Source organism: Elephantulus edwardii, unplaced genomic scaffold, assembly GCF_000299155.1.
Source record: "Elephantulus edwardii isolate Elephantulus edwardi_28Jun2011 unplaced genomic scaffold, EleEdw1.0 scaffold00001, whole genome shotgun sequence".
In the NCBI taxonomy this organism is placed as follows: domain Eukaryota; kingdom Metazoa; phylum Chordata; class Mammalia; order Macroscelidea; family Macroscelididae; genus Elephantulus; species Elephantulus edwardii.
The window spans coordinates 6,222,302-6,241,661 of NW_006399751.1; the positions used below are offsets into that span (position 1 = coordinate 6,222,302).

At 48.9% G+C, this 19,360-nt stretch overlaps 3 protein-coding genes across 3 annotated transcripts; 2 read left to right on the plus strand and 1 right to left on the minus strand.

The window, feature by feature from the left end:
* The first annotated feature begins 1,695 nt into the window (after window positions 1–1,695).
* GFOD2 (glucose-fructose oxidoreductase domain containing 2) lies at window positions 1,696–11,054 on the plus strand. The gene is made up of 2 exons (XM_006878683.1): window positions 1,696–1,954; window positions 10,156–11,054. The coding sequence occupies exons 1-2, from the start codon at window positions 1,696–1,698 to the stop codon at window positions 11,052–11,054; spliced, it is 1,158 nt and encodes a 385-aa protein (XP_006878745.1).
* Window positions 11,055–14,110: 3,056 nt separating this feature from the next.
* Window positions 14,111–15,611, minus strand: LOC102849793 (chromosome unknown open reading frame, human C16orf86). The gene is made up of 4 exons (XM_006878893.1): window positions 15,507–15,611; window positions 15,112–15,295; window positions 14,608–14,814; window positions 14,111–14,511 (listed from the first exon to the last, which is right to left on the minus strand). The coding sequence occupies exons 1-4, from the start codon at window positions 15,609–15,611 to the stop codon at window positions 14,111–14,113; spliced, it is 897 nt and encodes a 298-aa protein (XP_006878955.1).
* Window positions 15,612–16,060: 449 nt separating this feature from the next.
* ENKD1 (enkurin domain containing 1) lies at window positions 16,061–19,071 on the plus strand. Its single transcript, XM_006878684.1, has 7 exons — window positions 16,061–16,145; window positions 16,232–16,426; window positions 17,010–17,182; window positions 18,213–18,338; window positions 18,441–18,604; window positions 18,690–18,826; window positions 18,911–19,071. The coding sequence occupies exons 1-7, from the start codon at window positions 16,061–16,063 to the stop codon at window positions 19,069–19,071; spliced, it is 1,041 nt and encodes a 346-aa protein (XP_006878746.1).
* Window positions 19,072–19,360: the final 289 nt, after the last annotated feature.

The following is a 19,360-nucleotide window of genomic DNA, read 5'->3' on the forward strand; positions in this document are numbered from 1 at the left end:
TGGCCCAGTGGCAAGAAGCTGCACTGCAATCCCAGAGGTATGCAGTTCAAATCCACCAGATGTTCTGCTGGAGAAGGAGGGGCAATCTCCTGTACCAGTCAGATCCAATTTGACGGTACACACACAAAAAAAAAATAATAAAATTTAAAAAAAAAAGATTGTAAAAGGAATTACATGATCTCATTTTTAAAAGATTTTTAAAAGATCGGATTGAAGGAAAAATGGAAACCAGGAGGTCCAGTGGGAGATTTTTGCAATTTTCCTGACAAAGATGTGGAATCAACAACTCATGTGGTCTCCGTAACTAAGGAGAAGAAAGAAATGGGGTCATTGGCCAGATATCTGGGCCAGAGGAATTAAATGAACAGTGGTAACACTTCATGAGATAGAGTACAGGAAGAGAATGTTTGGGAACAGGAGAAATCTGGTCTCGTGCTGCAGAGTAAGAAGTCACTACTATACTATTGAAGGCTTTGGAAATGATCAGAGCAAGGACCTGAGAGAGCATTTGGGGTGAGAAGAAGGACACCTGTGACAAGACTCCCTTAAACTCAGCATTGAGGTGAGGCTTAGGGAATATAGAGTTTAAAGGGATTGTATTATTGTAGATGTGTCTTTATGGTGAATTTGTTTCTTTCAGTTTAATATAGTAAAGTGAGGAAGAGAAAGTTGAGGGAAGTATACATAGATCAAATTGAGGAAATGCTGTTAACAGCTCTAATGTGGATAACCTTTTGTTTGGGTTAAATACAGCTCAGAGGTTCTTGGCCAAGGCTGCCAATGAGAACCATGTGGGGGGCTTTATGAGACATGGTCTACTCCCCAAAAACTAATTTGGTGGGTTTGGAGTCATAGGTAACACAGCCAGAGTGGGAACAGCTGGCTTAATAGGCTGGCTGGCAGCTTATAGACACCCCAACTCAATTCCATTTTCCATCAGTATTTTGGTCCCTAGTGAAGGATCTTGTGTGGTTTTCTTCTTTGACTTTTATTGGGTATTTAGATTGTCAGTTTTTCACTGTTAAAGAATTCTAAAGCAAGCATCTTCATGTAAAAACCTTTCTAAACGTACTATTTTGTGAGCCAGTTTGGTAGTTGGTAAAAGTTCAGGCTCCGTGTTAATGAGAAATGAATAAATAAAAGTGAAATTATTGTACATTTTCCTGGGTTCAACACCATCAAATTTTAAAATTTGCTTCTGTATAGCATCTGATCATTTCTCTTTCCTCTTTTATTGGCCTTTGCCTCCCACTTTAAAGATTCATGGACTTTTATAGTCAGAAAGAACATAAATGGTCAGTTATTTTCCTTATTTTAGAGTTGACTCTCAAAATGGTTTGACCAGGGCCAAACAGAAAATGAAATTGTAAGCCAGAAATGAACTCGGCTTCACCCTTTCCTCCCTTCCCCTCCTTCCTGAGGGCTGGCAGATGTATACTGCTGATAACTTTAAGTCTCCAGGAAAGAAGATTCTGCACCTTTTTTCATTTTCATATTTCATTTGTGCTTTTATGGCAGACAGATTGTTGCTTCTGAATAAGACTAGAAAATAATCTCTTTAATTGTGCCTACCTACACTAATAGCCAATGTCTCGCTTGTTGTTCTAGGAGCCATGTTTGACCAGGACAGTGGGCACTTTGGACCTATGCTGGAGGCTCTTGTGAAGAGATGAGTTGGTGAACTGAGAAGCCGGGATGAAGATGCTCCCAGGAGTGGGTGTGTTTGGGACTGGCAGCTCCGCTCGGGTATTGGTGCCACTGCTGAGGGCAGAAGGGTTCACAGTGGAGGCTCTGTGGGGGAAGACAGAGGAGGAGGCAAAGCAGCTTGCTGAGGAGATGAACATCACCTTCTACACCAGCCGGACTGACGACGTCTTGCTGCATCAAGACGTGGATCTGGTCTGCATCAATATTCCCCCTCCGCTCACCCGACAGATATCCGTGAAGGCTCTAGGTATGGATGGTCACGCTCTCACAGGGGCACACAGTATCTCTCGTTGGGTTGGACATAAGCTTCTCTTGAGCTATTGAGTGTAGACAGTCATGCTCTGGGGTATCACTCACCCCTGGAGCGGTGCTGAGGTTGTCTGTGTTGGGGCTTCTGTAACCATGAGAGGAGGTCTGCACCAGCAGCTGGGAGATGCATAGCCTTCCCACCGCCATCAGAAAATCCTTGCGCCAATGAAGGAAATAAGTCTGAAGAATTGTCCTGTCATGAGATTTCAGGGCAGTGTGGACTTTGTGCCTGTGAGGTCGTTTGAAAGCCATTGGCACTGGGAAATTGGTTGTGATTGTTCTTTTACTTCTGTGGCATGCAGGGAAGGAGGATTTGTAGCTGTCGTTTCCCCATGTTTGGTCAGCCCTGACTGCGGAGCACACACCCTTCCTGCCAGACTTTCCAATCTTATATTGCCAGAGGCAGGAAGACCTTTTCTAACAGGATCCATGTGACAGCGGTTTATGCCTCCTATTCCCTTGGGAAGCTCTAGGGTTCCACGACCTATTGGTCTCTTGGCTGTGAATAGTTTTCTGAACTGCTCTCCTGTGCCCTATAAGTAATTTCTTCTCTTTGCCTTTTATCCTGTGAGTGGTTCTGATTTATTTTACATGTATGTATGTATTTATATATATATATATACACACATATATATAATTTGTTTTGTGAGATGCCATCAACTTGACTCAGTGATCCTATGAACAATAAATCAAAACTACCCTATCCTATGTCTTCTTCACAGTTTTCTATGCTCAAGTCCATTTTTAGAGTGACTATATCAGTCCATCTCTTGCAGATCTTCCTCTTTTCCCAGCATATCTCTTTCCAAGGACTGGCTCCTCCTGACAAGATGTTCAGAGTCTGTTAGACGGAACGTCACAATCCTTACCTCTCAAAAGAGCACCTTGCTTGCATTTCCTCCAAGATAGATTTCTTTCTTCAGACAGTCCATGAGTTAGTTAATACTCTTCACCAACTCTGTATTTCAAAGGTCTCAATTCTTAAGTGATCTTCCTTATTCCTTATCCAACTTTCACATGCATATTTAGCAATTGAAAATACCATAATTTGGGTCGAAAACACCTTCGTCTTTAAACTGACACCCATGGTCTTCAGTCCTCTGAAGAGGTGTTTGACAGCCCGTTTGCCCAGGGTAACTTGTCTTTTGATTTCTTGACTGTTATCACCATGGATACTGACTGTAGATCCAGGTAAAATGAAATCGTCAACAACTTCAATCTTTACTCCATTTTATCATGTTGTTGCCTATTGATCCAGTTAGATTTTTAGAAATGTTATTTGTCACAAGTTGAATAAGAAAATACCAGTAAATGTTCATCTGGCAATAATTTTTTTTAATGCCTCCTGTGTACTAAGCACTATCTGGTGTCATTCTGGACATTGGCATTGAAAACAGTGTTGGAGCAGGGTCCTCCCTTCTTCTGGATCCCATAATCTAGGAGAAGATAGAGAATGGCTCTACAAGTTAAGTGACAAAAGACTTAGGTAGAATTTTTAATAATTTGTTTTTTCTAAGTGTTGGCCAGAAATTGCAGCTTGAGTCTCTTTTCTAACTCTCTATGTGAGAATAGCTCACTGAGCCTAGTCACTGGTCCCTCCATTCTTCTGAAGGCACATAAAGGTTTCTAGCTTGCCTTCAGGAGTAGAACTAAGCTAACATGTTAGAAGGCTAGTTCAGTAGGAACAGAACCTCCATGGGCACTTGACTTTCTGCCATTGTGGGTTTAATGCAGTTAGATGCTAGGGAGGTGAGGCGTCCAGAAACAGAGCTCTGGAAGTTCTGGTTCTTCCTGGATTTTAGACCCCCCCAAGGAGACTGCTTCCACGCTATGCAGGAAGGAAGAGGAAACCCCAGAGTTCTTTGGCCACCAGCTTGCTGTTTTCTGGTTTGGGTTGCTCATTGTAAACAAGAGGGGCCAGGGATGACCAGAGTCTCCTGGGATCTTGTGTGAGGCAGTTTTCTCCCAGTTTCTGCAGTGACAATAAAGAGTGAGTAGATGAGGGTCCTAGGTCTAGTCTTACAGATAGATCCATGATCCCAGAATCCAGAAGAGACCATGTTAGCTGGACCCACCCTCACACACTGGCCACTCGGGCCCCTAAGGACTCAGCAGCCTGTTTTGACTACGAAGTTCATTCTTCACGTGCTTTCAGTATTTATATTTAGTAAGACTTTCCACTTGACCTCAGTACAAAAAAGGAGAGGTCAGAATTTCTGTAGCGTTCCCACCACACTGGCCATAAATGCATGAACTGCTATAACTAGAGCACAGAACTGATACTGGCACCAGCCTCCACCTCTGGTCTTAGTTTTGTCCTCCTCAGTCTCTGTCTACACTTCTCACCTTTTTTGAGATGATACATGACTGACTGAGAAAGGCATTCATTGGAATCACATTCCAATGGGAAGCCAGGTTTCTAATTTTAGGCCAATTCTTTTAGGCTTCTACTCCATCAGAAGTTTTTCATTGTCACCTGAAGCCTTTAGTTAAAGTATCTTTTTTGCATTGTGCTGTGCTAAGCCTTGGAAAAGGCAAGCCATAGAGAGTGAGAAGCATCACTGTGAGGCCTACACCACCAGGTACATTTGCAGAGCTCAGGACATAGATGATGTAGACTGTTACTCTCCTGAAACTTTTCATGCCTTTTAAAATTACGTTTTTACTTCCCTCCTGAGGCTATAATTTTATGCCCTCATTCTTACTAGTTTCTCATAAAGTTAATTAATGAATTATCCTTCAGAGGCGTGCTTTTCTTATCATAGCTCTTTCTGTAGTACTTTTTTTTTTGGTACTGTTTTCTTCATGTATTCCTACCTCTGTCTATTCCTCTTTATCTGTTCCTATGGGGCTCTGATGAGCTAGTGGTAAGAAGCTGCACTCTAATCCCAAAGGCACACAGTTCAAATCCACCATCTGCTCTGGACATTTGCTACCTCAAATTCATCCTTAAAGCTTTTTCATTAATTTCTTAAAAGAAACTGTATTTATTTCCTAATGTACTTTCTTCGTTCAGAAGTCATTCAGAAAAATATATTTTATTGTGCAAAAGGCTCCAACATCCTTGCCACAGTTGAATGTTTTCTTGTATCTATCAGTAACAGGTGGATTTTTGTACCTAGTTCTTGGCACTTCTCTGCTTCATTAGAAAAGCACTTAAGTTTACCAGCTTTGTTTTTTATGGGCTCTTGAGTGAATAAAAGAGTATTCCTCAAGCCGCCCCACCTAGATAATCACAGCATAACCAGTCCTTTGGGAATCCTTCCCTGTCCTGTGGCCCAGGCCCACTGTCTGCTGTGTACTCTTTCAAGTTTCTGTGCCTGCCACCTTTGTTGCTTCCATCACAAGGACACTACATCTACTTGTATGATGATTTGATTAGTGACTAAGTCCCTCACTCAACTGTGTGTTCTCCAAGGGTGTAAACCTGCCCGATTTGGAGTCATAGGAAAATTTCTGTTCACTTATGTCAGAAATTAGACCCAAAAACCGTCTCAGGTGTTTGGCATGTGATCTGGAGAAGGACATAGTGGTTGGAAAAGTAGAATGTGCCCGGGAAACCCTGGTTGAGTGACAGCATTCCCAAGTATTACCCATCCACACACTCACCTAGCAGCAGAACCTTTTCCGTAAAAAAAAAAAAGGCTAAAGCCTCTGCATTTTATAAAACAAGTGAAAATGGTGCTGTTTAAAGGCTGATTCCCTATCCTGTTGCTTGAAATCCTGTGTGGTCCCATATCTCCAGGGTTCTCGGGCCCAGTGCTGTGAGCGTGGCTCCCCATGGTCTGCAGCAGCACTGGGCACTTTCTCAGAGCCTCTGGTATCCTGGGCATATCACTGCCAGGTAATGTTGGGGGTATGAGTCTTGCAATTTGAAACTTGTTCCCTCTATTGTTGTTTTGTGCTACTGAGTCAGAACTGACTCACCACTGACCCTTCAAGCAGGTTTTCAGAGGCTGTAAATAGCACAGGAGATTGCCCATTTTTCTCCCTCAAAGCAGCTGGTGGTTTCAAACTGTGTGCATTTGGGACTGTAATGCAGCTTCTTGCTACTAGCCCCCCAGAGCTCCATAGGAATAGATGAATAGAGGTAGGAATACATGAAGAAAATAGTAAAGAAAAATACAACAGAAAGAGCTATGATAAGAAAAGTATACCTCTGAAGGATAAATTCATCAGTGAATCTGAACTTCTTGCCTTTGGATTGATTGGTAGCACAACTCTACCCACTAGACAACCAGATCTCCCCTGTTCACCCACTAGAAAAATCTATAAGCTATTAAGCACTTGGCAGCCATGCTTTCTTCATTTCTGGCTGACAGCTGTCTCAGCTCCTGTAATTTGTCCTTTGACTGTCTAGTAGGAAAGCTACATGTACTTAACATAAACTCATCTTCAAAGCAACTCAAGTCTTCCTATATATACAAAGCCTGTGCAGCTGACCCACAAGAGCCTTTTAAACTCAGGATGCCCTTTAATTCCCATGTGGTCTTACTGCCGGACTCTCAGTTCAAAAGCTCTCCTATTCTTCAGGTTCAAGAAGAGAGCTCTTTGCCTCCTTCACCCCTAGTGACATGAAACAGGGGTTCTTTATTCTAGTTTTATCACTGTCCAACTCCCAGCATCCACAGAAATATTTTTCTTTTCCCACTCCGTCTCCCCTCCCCCGTACATTGTCCACCCCACCCAGCAATGAGCAGCGCCAGTAGGAAACTTCAGGAGTGACTGAGCTGTTTCTCATTTGGGGGGGGAGGTCATTGTCCAAACACCCAATTTACTGACCAGTTTACTGGTCAGCCAGATGTGTTTAGCAACCAGACAACCACATTTTCATCAAGTATGGGATTCTCCTGTCAGTTCTCATGGCATTCCACGCAGGAGGAAGCATTGGAGGCTCCCAAGATAGGAGGAGCTGTCAGAGGCTAATCGCCCTGCTGAGCCCCTTCTTCCTGGCCCCTCCTCAATGACCTTTCACCTCTTTTTGGCCATTCTGCCTGTCCTGCTCAACTCACACTGCTCTCTGCACTGCTCTCTGCCCTGGGCATGGGACTCATGGCTTGCCATTCTCCTCTTCTGCCAACACCTGTTGTAAAGTTTTCATTATTATTTAGAGAAGAGTGGGAGATTAAAGAGTTTTGTAAACAGAAGTAATATTATAGGCTACTGATATATGTGTGTTCCTTGCTGTGTTTCTCCTTCCTACAGCCCTGGGGGGGTTGTGCACTGTATTGGGAGCTCAGGTCTGAGACTCTTGGACGTGCAAATGGCAAGTGCTTTCTGCAGTGCTCGCCGGTCAGGGTGGCAGGTGTGGTGGTGAAGGAAGTGAGTAGCTGGAATGCCCCGCCAAGGCACCAGATGATCTCAGATGGGCTGGTCAGCTTCCACAGGGCAGGGCTGAGTTGAACTCCAGGAGAAGCTTGATAAACAATACTACATACAATAAGGAAACATCATTGTTCACATTGGATTTAAAACTTTAAAAAATCAAATGTTCAAATACTGAATGTGCAGGCAAATGTAACTTCTATGTGATTTTTAAAATCAAAACACAGGCCTTTTTTCCCTGAGTATTATGTCTACTCAGTTTCTAAGAGATGAATTGCCATAATGAACTCAGGTATATTAGAGATGATGAGGATGGCACTGGGTAGGGCCGGGGTCATAGCCATTATTCATGAGGTCGCTAATGAGTCATCATCAATTTGACAGCACCTAACAACAATCTCCACTTTGCTGATGGTAATAAAATGTATCATTGGCAGAGCTGTGTGGGGTGGGGCAGTACAAATACCACCTCGTTTGACCGAGGATGGAGATGTCTCCTATCTAAGATTGTAGTCAACCAAAGCACAGAGAGGTTGAGGAATTGCCTGAGTCACTCAGCAAAGAAATGCGGGAGCCAGGCTTGGAACCCAAAATACCTGTCTCAAAGGCTGAAGATCAGCACCAGTAACTGACTCTTCCTGGGCATTCAGCTTAGATGCTAGGACCCATCCATCCTGTGAGGTCTTGATGGTTTGTATAAAATATTCTTAGGGTTGTTTGGGTTTGTGTGTGTGTGTGTGTGTGTTGAAACAAGTATTACTTTGTAATGGCCGTTGTTGAGTCCCCTCCCGAGTCTGTGAATAAGATCCACCGGAGTCTCTCTGGAGAAGCTGTACGCTGCCAATAGAAATTACCTGCTTTATGGTCCCATCTGAAAGCACTTGGAAGCCTTGCATGGGACCAAGAGCATGAAAATAGAAGTGCTGGCAATGCACGAACCCAGGGACGGCACCATCTTCCTCTGGTTCCCCTCAGATAGCATCCAGGCTGCTGGTCAACCAGGAACGGCAGTGGCGTTTAGGAGTAGAGCCTGGGCAGCCCTATGGGAAGGCCCAAATGCTTAACATGGTCTTTAGCTAAGAGAGTAAGGCCCGATAGAATCCAGCCCAGGGTTCCATGCCCTCACTACCTCAGTGGAGCCCAGTCTGCCTTTCTGCCTGGCAATTCTCAGCTCACCTTTAGGAGCTAGAGCAGAACAAACAAGGAAAGGACCATAATAATTAAAAAAGAGAATAAACATTTTGGAAGGTCATATATAGCCTCTGTAAGGGCTTTGGTTTTAATTCTGAATGGCCTGAGAAGAGACTAGGATCTACTCCATCTTAACTCTTAACAGAACTCCCTGGCTGTTATTGAGAAGAGGCCAGGGTGAGTGAGGGCAGAAATAGGGAGATCAGGTTATCGCAGCCCCTTCAGTAACACAGGCAAAAGCAATCCCCTGTCAGGATACCCTGGTCCCCACTTCCTCTCCCAGAACTCTTGCTCCCTCATGTCACTCCCACCGGCAGAACCTCTTTCACCAAACGTGAGTCTCTTCTCTCAGAAAGCCCACAGCTTCTTAAAGAGATTTGGGCGAGTGGAGTTGGGGTTGCTCACCATGGGCATTGCCTGTAGAATGAGTAATGGGATAACGAGGTCTTTTCACCCCTCTCTAGCTTGCCGTAACACTGTACACTTAGGTATATGACTAGTTCATAACATTTAATGAGCTTTATACATTTTCTGTTTAAAGGTATTAAAAGGAGTAAGATTTGTTTTCATTTCAGCTACCTAAGTGTCATGGGGTGCCTCAGGTCTTGGTGTCTGTGACTGCCCGTTTCCCTCATGAGCACTGGCTTTTTTTTTTTTTAATTTGAAAATGAAGTATTTTATTCCACTGAGATTATCATAATGATAGACTCTTTTTTTTTTAATTTAGGTTGTTTATTTTTCATTTCAATGAACATCTACAGAGATTTTGGGATTCCATTCATTCATTGTTGCACCCTTTTCCCCGCACAAACCCCTCCCCCCTCCCCCCCCAGCACTGGCATTTTAATCTTGTTTCTTTCCATCTTTATCTAGCTCTTGTCCCTCTTTTGAATGCATTCCAGTTGCAATGTATGGGCAGAAAGGATGTTTTCACCACCACCATCCCTACCCCCTGAGGGGTGCTGAGCATTTTCAGGCCTTTTGTGCACATTAGCTTGTTGGACCAGAGTTTTCAGAGAACAGCCTGTGCATCACCTTAGAACCCTTTCTGGAGCTCTGACAGTGCAGAGCCCATCACTTTAGAATAAATATTTATACTTTGGCCCCGAACGTGTCTAGCTAGTCCATAAAGACGTGGAAGCACATTGGCCTCTCTCTGACATCTCTTTCCCTCCTGCTGTTTGTATTATCTGCTTCTGCAGGTTTTCCCCTTAAGAATTTCCCTGTTCTTCAGCCCCTATTTCTTCAGTTCCAGTTATAAGAGCTGTTTGCAGTTGAGGCTGAGGCACCGTGCCTTCTCCCCAAGGCTACCTTCTGGTTCCACAGGAGGTGTTCATGAATCCGTCTGCTTTGGAGAAATGAGTTTTGTTTTTCAGTTTCCCCAGTGCCGTCCCTTAGGAGGGAACTCAGGTGGCCTAGTAGTAAGAAGCCGTGCTGCAATCCCCAAGGCACACGGTTCACATCCACCAGCTGCTCTGCAGAAGGATGGGCAGTCTCCTCCCGAGCAGTTTACTGCCTTTGGAAACCCACCGGAGGGGCAGCTAGGGGTCAGTTCTGACTGGACAGTACACGGCAACAACAGCAATCCCTGAGGAATTTTAAGATCTATTGTCTTATTCTCAGGTATTGGGAAGAATGTGGTGTGTGAAAAGGCAGCAACCTCAGTGGACGCCTTCAGGATGGTGACGGCCTCGCGCTATTACCCGCAGCTGATGAGCCTGGTGGGGAACGTGCTGCGCTTCCTGCCCGCCTTCGTGCGCATGAAGCAGCTGATCGCAGAGCACTACGTGGGTGCGGTGATGATCTGTGACGCCCGCATCTACTCAGGCAGCCTGCTCAGCCCCAGCTACGGCTGGATCTGTGACGAGCTCATGGGTGGTGGAGGCCTGCACACCATGGGCACCTACATTGTGGACCTGCTCACTCACCTGACTGGCCGGAGAGCGGAGAAGGTGCATGGCCTGCTCAAGACCTTTGTGAGGCAGAATGCAGCCATTCATGGCATCCGGCACGTGACAAGTGATGACTTCTGCTTCTTTCAGATGCTCATGAGCGGGGGAGTGTGCAGCACAGTGACACTCAATTTCAACATGCCAGGTGCCTTTGTGCACGAGGTCATGGTGGTGGGCTCCGCAGGACGCCTCGTTGCTCGGGGGGCTGACCTGTACGGGCAGAAGAACTCTGCCACACAAGAGGAGCTGCTCCTGAGGGACTCGCTGACGGTGGGCACAGGGCTGCCTGAGCAGGGACCACAGGATGTCCCCCTGCTGTACCTGAAGGGCATGGTGTACATGGTACAGGCCCTGCGCCAGTCCTTCCAGGGCCAGGGGGACCGCCGCACGTGGGACCGGGCCCCTGTTGCCATGGCTGCCTCGTTCGAGGATGGGCTGTACATGCAGAGTGTGGTAGATGCGATCAAAAGGTCCAGTCGATCTGGGGAGTGGGAGGCAGTGGAGGTGATGACAGAGGAGCCCGATGCCAACCAGAACCTGTGTGAGGTGCTCCAGCGGAATAACCTGTGATTCTTCACGAGGGTTTCCTGCCGTGGGGCACAGAAGCCAGGAGGGGGACCAGGAGCTGTGGCCATAGCAGCAAGGGGGCTTTTGTTTTATCCGATGTGCTGGTCTGAGTGAAGCCTTAGGTGAGCTTGGGCAAATAGCCCTACTGTCCCCTCATTTACCCCTCAGAATGGGCGGGCAGGGGATGTTCTATTGCATAGGCCAGTACGTTGTATAAAGGGGGTGCTGCCACTAGGTCTCTCTCTGATCACAGCTGGGGAGTTGGGCCCACAAAAATGTGACTTGTGGGCTGCTTCTGCCTGATTTGTGGCCCTAAGAGTCTGAGAAAGCAGACAGAGCCATCCTGACTGATGAGTCAGCTGAGGAGAAAGCAGCAGCCTTGTTGCCGAGCCTCTTCTCAGCTGGGCAGTGCATCTTGCCTGCCCTCAGGGATCCTCCCCTGCCCTCCGTCCTCCCAGGCCCTCAGGCTTCCAGGCTGTCCCTTCTGGTGCACAGAAGACGCCTTCATTAGATGAGCTCTCAGGGGCTGTTGACAGGACCCTGATTTGGCAGACAGAAAGTCAGGTTTAGAATATCTGAAAAATGTCAATAAAGTCAGAGAATATGACCTCACAGCATGTGACTTTGGTTTTTGTTTGTCTAGTAGGTTGGGATTTTCTCTTTAATGGTGAAAGGCTTGTTTACTGCTGTAGATTGGAATGTCTCTCCTCTGGCTCTTCAGCAGCTCTGAGGCTGGCCTCGACTCATCACTGGCCAGTGGGCACCTCTGGCTGCTACCCTCCCATCACTGTGCTTATTCCTGAGGATCCCTTCAAATACATAGTTCCTTAGAGAGCAAGACCCCAGACTTCCTGAAGGGGCCCTGTGGGGCCTGCTCATTTGGGGCAGGGTGGTTTGAGACCTTTGGAGCATGAAGTGAGCAGGGAATTCTCTTTCTGAAAACAGCACCAGGAATCTCAGAGAGAGAGATGAGATGAGATGTACTGGAGGGAATGGGTTCGGAGTGAAGGCTTGGAGCAAGTTTAGCCAAAAGATGCCTGCCCCGGCCAGCCAGCCATCATCTTTCTGTGAGCCGTGACCACACAGTGCGGGCCTTTTCACCATGAATGTCAGATGTGTTAAAAGAAGACACTTTAGTCCCTTTTGCTTCCTTGTCTGACTTTGCCAGCCTGCTAGGATTGTTATGCCTGGATCAAACTCTATCCTTCTGTAACCTTCCCTCTCTGCTCTGCCCTGGGCTCCTTGCCACAAAAGCAGAGGGAGGGCTTCCTTTTCCTCTTGGTAATCCTTATAGAAGTCACCAGGCTTGTTTTTCTGTATTGTCCTGGTTTTACGTAAGCATTATCCTTTTGAGATAAAATAACAGTGAGTAATGTTGGACTGTTTACTGCTTGGTGAGTCCCCTAGGGTAAACTCATCATATGCTTTATTCTAATCTCTAAATATTCTTCAATATTACCAATAATCCCACTGTTCATCTAAGGAAACTGAGTCACAGTGGGCCAAATTGTCTTATCTTCTGTAAGATAAAAGTGATGGAGCTAAGACTGAGTCAGAACCTCCTGTCCACAGAGCCTGCCTCTGAACTCCTACCTGTCCAGCTCTTGTGAATCCTCGCACTGCCCATGCATTGCCCTTCCTGCTCAGCTCCTCGTCCAGACCGGTGCTTTCTCCTTGAAGCTGCAGCAGCAGCCTGGCCTGAGCTAGACTCCAGAGAGCTTACCTCCAAGCCAGAAGCTGCCACAGTCAAGATAGAGGAAGTGGCTGCATCTTTGCTGCTGGGATGGCAGCTCCAGATCCGACCCTGGCATCCTACTAGGTCCCACCTAAATTTGAGAACTGAACCAGAAAACAACAGATATCCATTGGACCTAAGGGCCACGTTGATGTCCCTGAATGGAACAGGCTTTAGTGCCATCTGGCACCAGCATTTTGTTTATAAGATCCCTCAATGTCCTGGGGCAAACTTCATGGCTTAGTGCAGGGTCACTTTTATGAGCACCCCAGTCCTCTGGTTAACACCCCTGGAACCAAAGGTCCAGGCTTGTCCTGCAACGCCCCCTACTGGAGGAAGGCAGAATCACCGTCTAGAATGCATTTCTCAAATCATAAGCTATCAGCCCCTGGTCAAAAGTAAATAGGCTTTACAGGTCAATGAAAGTGAAGTAAAACTTTTATGTTTTCTCTGATGCTGCAACTTTAAATCTAGGGTTTGTACTCAGCTTCCTGTCCAAAGTCTCTACCCTTCACACTGAGGCACCTTTTCTTTTTTTCTTCTTTTTATTTTAGTGGGGGTGTGTGTGTGTGTGTGTGTGTGTGTGTGTGTGCGCGCGCACGCGCGCGCCTTCAAATCAGATCTGACTGGTACAGGAGGAGATTACCCCTCCTTTCCCAGCAGAGCATCTGGTGGATTCGAACTGCATACCTCTGGGATTGCAGTGCAACTTCTTGCCCCTAGGCCACCAGAGCTCCCTATGAAGCACCTTTTCTACAGTACATCAGGTGGAGATCCCTTCTTACCTACATTTCCTGCCAGAAAGCCACAGATAGCCCTAGCACTTTGGGACAGTCAGATGAACTCTGCCATCTCACAGCAGGGATTCCTCTCTGCCATCTCACAGCAGGGATTCCTAAGTGTTGGTCCCCAAAGGTTGATCAGATCCAACGGAGGCTACCGCCTTGGGAGACAGCATAGCCAAGCCCCTGTTTCCCATGGCCTGACTGTAGACGCTCTGCCCCAAGTCTCTCCTTGTTCACCATTTCTCTGTTTTTTCAGTCTATCTGACCCTCAGATTCATTGGGAGAGCTTACACAGAACCTAGGCCCTATCCCTCAGATTCTGCTTCAGTGAAGTCTGTCTGGCTTCCCAGGAATCTGTATTTTTGTCATGTTCTCAGGTAATCCAGATGACCAGGTATTCAACTGTGCACTGAGGAATTTCACACTCAGAAAAAGTTTATTGTCAACAAAGTGCTCACAAGTGGGAGAGCCCCCATCCACCCAAGGATCTAGGCCCAGCGGCTGCTGCGTACAGGAAGAGAGGCCACCAGTGGGGCCAGTCACCTGTACTGAGGAGAGAGTGGGGGCACAAGTGGGGCAGCGCAGACACTCAGCATTTTGTCAATGTCCACCTGAGTTGATTTATCCACTTCAGCCTTGGGCCAGCAACTGACCCCCAGGCTGGGTAGACCCCCAGACTCTACTCTAGCCTCCTCTGCCAGGGGAGCCAGAATGTGGGTGGGGGGAGCTAACATTTGGGTGCAGGGCAAAACGAAGCCTGAGCTTGTCTCACCTGCCATAGGCAGCAAGGCATGCAGTTGCTCCGCTGCCTTTGCCTCCTTGGGGACCTGGGCCTGCTCTGTCTCAGGCTCAGCATCTCTGTCCATGTCCCCTGCTTGGTTCAGCTCAGGGTTGCAATAGTTGATGTACTGGTACAAGGGCCGCAGGCGCTGGGCCTTGCCTGCAAGGAGGAAGGATAGGGCAGTGCTAGAGCACCATGGGTCATGAGGGAGACAAGAAGCCAAGGGAGAAGGGGGAAGCGCAGAGTGCCACTCACGCTCCAGCCCCAAGATCTCCGATGGGGTTGATGCTGTACTGACTGCAGGTGGGAGCGCTGGGGCCCCCTGACTCTTGCGCTTCTTGGCCTTTTTGTGCTGTTTGACAGATGAGAGCTCACTCTGGCTGCTGCCTAGCTCTTCCTTCTGGAGTGTCAGTCCCCCTGGCCTCTCAGCTTCAGTCCTAGGATGGACATAGTGACCAGTCCCTGAGAATCCAAGGGATGAGCTATGAGCAGGAGCCCTAAGGACCCTAAGTGCAAAGCCAAGGGGCTTGCCCTTCCTGCCCACCACCCAGGGCCAAATATCTGCCCTTCCCTGGTCCTGAGGCCCCAGGATGGCAGAGGCCCAAAGCTCACTTGCTCAGTGCCTTCTAAAACTTGCACCCTCCTCCATGTTCTCTGAGAGACTGAAAAGGGGAGATGGGAAAGGGGGCCCTTTACATTCCTAAAGGCTTTAGAGATCCCCTGAGGGTGAACCTCACTTGGCAGGCTTCCTCTTCACACTGTGGCTGGGCCGCCCAGTGAGCGGTAGAGGCCTGGGGGTCCTCTCTTCTGGAGTCCCCACCTCTGGCTTCAGCCTTTCCTGGAGCTCTAGCTCCAAGGCCGGTTCTGCTGGGCACTCATCTTCTCCCTGGGTCTGGCAGGCTTCACAGGCTGGCACTGGACACTGGCCTTGTGTCACTGAACACTAGAGGTGACACAGGTTATTGGTCACCATGGCCATTAATGATCAGATCATTAAAAGCCAACATTAGACAATGATGATTGGGGGGGCCTATAGCCCTTCCCACGCTTGGAGCTGGCCCTGGCAGTTAAGAGGGTCAGAGAGATCCAGCGGTCTGTCCTCTGAATATAGAAGCCAAGTATTTGAAGGTCAGAAAGCTTGACCCAAAGGTCACCTTAGAGTTCTGGTTGGGGCCAGCTGGTGTCTCTGCAAGCAATACTGGCCCCACAGTGATCTCCTCTTGGGCCCCGGGCCCTCTCTTGGTTCCTGCTGAAGTCATGGATTTGTGGGGGTCAGCGCATCCCCACGGCGGCTGTGTGACCCCCGCAAAGGGCCCGTCTGGCAAATCTCACACAGACTCCTGGATGTGCTGGGCAGAGTGGAGGCTGGTCCACCCCACCTCAGCTGGGACTACAAGCCCCAGAAGGCTTTGCACTGGCAACACTGACCCCTAACCTTAGGGACGGAAGCCACTGTTGCCTAGCAACAACGTACTCAACTCACCGGGGCCTCTACCAAGGGCAGAACGGCTTCTGTGAGACCCCCTGCCCGGGGACTGCGGGGGAGGGGCCACGATCAGAGGCTGCGGGAGCGGTGGGCGCGGGCCGGGATTGGGGGGCCGCCCTAGGTCGGGGTCTGAGTGGAGGGGGAAAGTGCGGGGCTGGAGGAGAGTTTGGCTCCGGGGGTGCGCAGCCAGCGCGCCTCGGTGCACATTTGCAGGGCGGCGACATGTGTGAAGGCCCTTCCCGCATCTCGGGGCCCATTCCCCCGGATCCTACCCTCTGCCCCGACTACTACCGACGGCCGGCGTCGGGTGAGTGCGGGTGGCCGGGGCAGGGCGGGGACGGGACAGCCCCGCGCCCCACTGAGCCCCGCGCTCTGTCCTGGCCCGCCCCTCAGCTCTAGGGCGCCTGGAGGGAAATGCGAGCCAGCTGGACCTGCTGACCTCCGACCCAGACCTGGGCGCTGCCCCACCCCGTCGTCCGCGCATCGGGCCTGGAGGCCGAGAGATCCTGGAACGTGGCCGGCGCGGCGTGGGCACTGTGCTGCTGCAATTTGGGGGCATTTCCTTAACCCCGAGGGCCTCACCAAAGAGTAAGTCCCGAGGGGAAAAGAGGCAAGCTGGAGGTTAGAAGTGGAGAGCAGCCAGCTCCTTCTTCCCTAACCCGTGTCCAAGTTTTTAACTCTCTGAGGTCCAGTTACCCCAACAATAAACAGAAGTAAAACCACGCACTACCTCCTCTTAGGAAAGAACTGAATGCGGTGGTGCCTAGAAAGCCTTAGCTTCATGCATTTATCCATCAAAGCAGCCTTGTTTATTTGGCTGGTGTGCCAGGCTTTATGGGTGCTGGGCAAGCTGAGTTGACGGCAACCATCGTTAATTGTGAGTCAAGGTGGGAAATAACAAACAAGCTAAGAGAAGAGGTCAGGAATATACAAGATGATTAATGGTATACTTCACAATAAAAATGTAAAAGGTAATCAGGCATAGAAGATTGCTATGTAATGAAGGAAGCATCCTCCACTGAAGTGGAGTATGTGTGTAAGATCTAACTTAGGTGGAGAGACCAGAAATATTTTTCTGTAGGAAGAAGGGTGTGAGCCTGTGAGAACTGATCTGTATTGGACCGAATGGGCTGTGCATAGGACAGGGCCTGGCAGCATCTCTTCCCTCCAGGGAAGGACCCTAAAGACCATGAGAAGGAGAACCTGAGACGGATCAAGGAGATACAGAGGCGCTTCCGGGAGCAGGAGCGCAGCCGGGAGCAGGGCCAGCCCAGGCCTCTGAAGGCTTTGTGGCGATCACCCAAGTATGACAAGGTGGAGTCCCGGGTCAAGGCCCAACTGCAGGTATCTGCCTTGAGGAGTGAGGAGCATTGCTCATCTTGTTGATCAACATGCAGTTATATCCTGATCTAGGTTATGGGAACGGACAGGGCACTTAAGTAACAGATGACTAAGACACCTAGGCCTGCTGCAGGGTGGGGCTTGGAGCCTCCTCATAAGTGATCATGGTTGGACTGATCCTGAGGGACTAAAACTAAGAAAGAAGAATGGATGAGAACATCCCATGGAGACACAATCTCAGAGTCCAGAGGGAATGTGGGCAGTGGGGCTTTAATTCACTGGGAGGAGAAAAACACTAGTTGGGCTGAAATGTCAGATGAACCCTCACCATAAAGAACCACACAAACCAGAAGGTCACAGTGGAGCGTGGGAGTTGGGTTGGTCTTGGGTAGATAACCGTTCCAGGGACCTCAGGAGGAGGAGCAAGGTTGAGATAAGATCTAATGTGGATATGCCAAGGCCAGAGGATTTGTGGGGCTGCCCAGGGGCACAAGTGTGTCCAGGAAGCAGATGGATATTCAGGAAAAAGACTCAGAATTTTCCCCCAAACACTGCTATTGAGTCAATTTCAACCCACAGTGACCCTGTAGGACTAGAACTGCCCAATTCCAAGAAGAGTCTTTACACATCTGGTGAGGTCAAACTAGCAGCCTAGGGTATAACCACTATACCACCAGGAAACCTCAGATCAGACGTTACTGCTGATCAACTTGAGGATGATGGGACCAAAAAAGTGAGTCCTGGATTTGAAGGTTGCCGGTCAGTGACCCTAAGGGGCCAGCGCCAGTAAGTTTGACTAGGAAAAGAAGAAAGAGTAATAGCGTGGGCCAAGACTGACGTTTAAAGAGTGGCAAATTGTTTTCTTAAATATGTGTGATGCATGTTTAAATACTGATGAGATGCGTCCTTTCAAGAGAAAAAGTCCACAAGGATGAGGATAGAAAGGTCTTGAGAGGCAGGAGAAAAGAGCACACAGTTTTGTGGCTTAAGTTCCTGACCTCTGACTGACTCTCTGCTGTGCCCTGTCCTCCAGGAGCCTGGCCCTGTGTCTGCGACAGAGCCTGCCCACTTCCTGAGGGCACACTCCCGCTGTGGCCCTGGGCTCCCACCACCCCGTGCCCCCAGTCCCCAGCTCACCCCACCAGATCCCAGTGCTAAGGTGAGAATATATTGTGAGAACTGGAAGGCTGGGCATATGTTCAGGAGGGGTTCTCAGAGGCATACCTGAGTGCTGTCTGCCTCGTGCTTGCCATTCCCACAGGGTCCAGGCCTGGGAGTGGACTTCATAAGTCACAATGCCCGCACTGCCAAGAGGGCTCCCCGGCGGCATTCTCGCTCGATGCAGGTCCTGGCACAGGTGTTGGAGCAGCAGCGGCAAGCCCAGGAACACTACAATGCCACGCAGAAAGGCCACGTGCCTAATTAGTAGGTCCCTAAATGAGGAGCACCTGTTAGGGTGGTAGCCAGCCTCTGCCCAGGGGTCATCAATCCTGAGTCTGTGCATTTGCAGCTTGTTAGAGCGCAAGGATTTGTGGCGGCGGGAGGCCGAGGCCCGCCAGCTCAGCCAGCCAGACCCTGCCTTGCCCCCTGGCCACACTCGGATGCCCGAGAACCAGCGGCTGGAGACACTGAGTTCTCTGCTCCAGAGTAAGCATTTGGGTAAGGGGATGAGAACCCACTGGCGCCCACGCACCCCTGCCCAGCCCTCACTGTTTCTGGGGTCTTCTGTAGGCCAGAACCAGCTTCTTCGTGAACTGGTGTTGCTGCCTGCTGGGGCCGACTCACTGAGGGCTCTTGGCCATCGTGCTGAGCTGGACCGGAAGCTGGTGCAAGTAGAGGAAGCCATCAAGATCTTTTCCCGCCCCAAGGTCTTTGTGAAGATGGACACCTGAGGACCTTTGTTTGAGGGTAGTGGCAAAAGCCTGGCAGAATCCCATACTGAGGATTGCCACATGGCTGCAAAGGGCAGGGTCGGGCCCTGTCACAGAGTGGAGGTCTGAAGGCAGGAGCAGGAGGGTGGCCAGTACTCCCCGGTGTACATGTCCTGGACACTGCTGGCCGCCAAAGAGCTAGCACAACAGCTTCCTCTTCCTCAAAATTAAACATTTTTACACAAATGAACTTACTTCCATAAGAGCTTTTCTTGCCTTAAAAATGCCAAGTCTAGTGGCTGCTCAAATG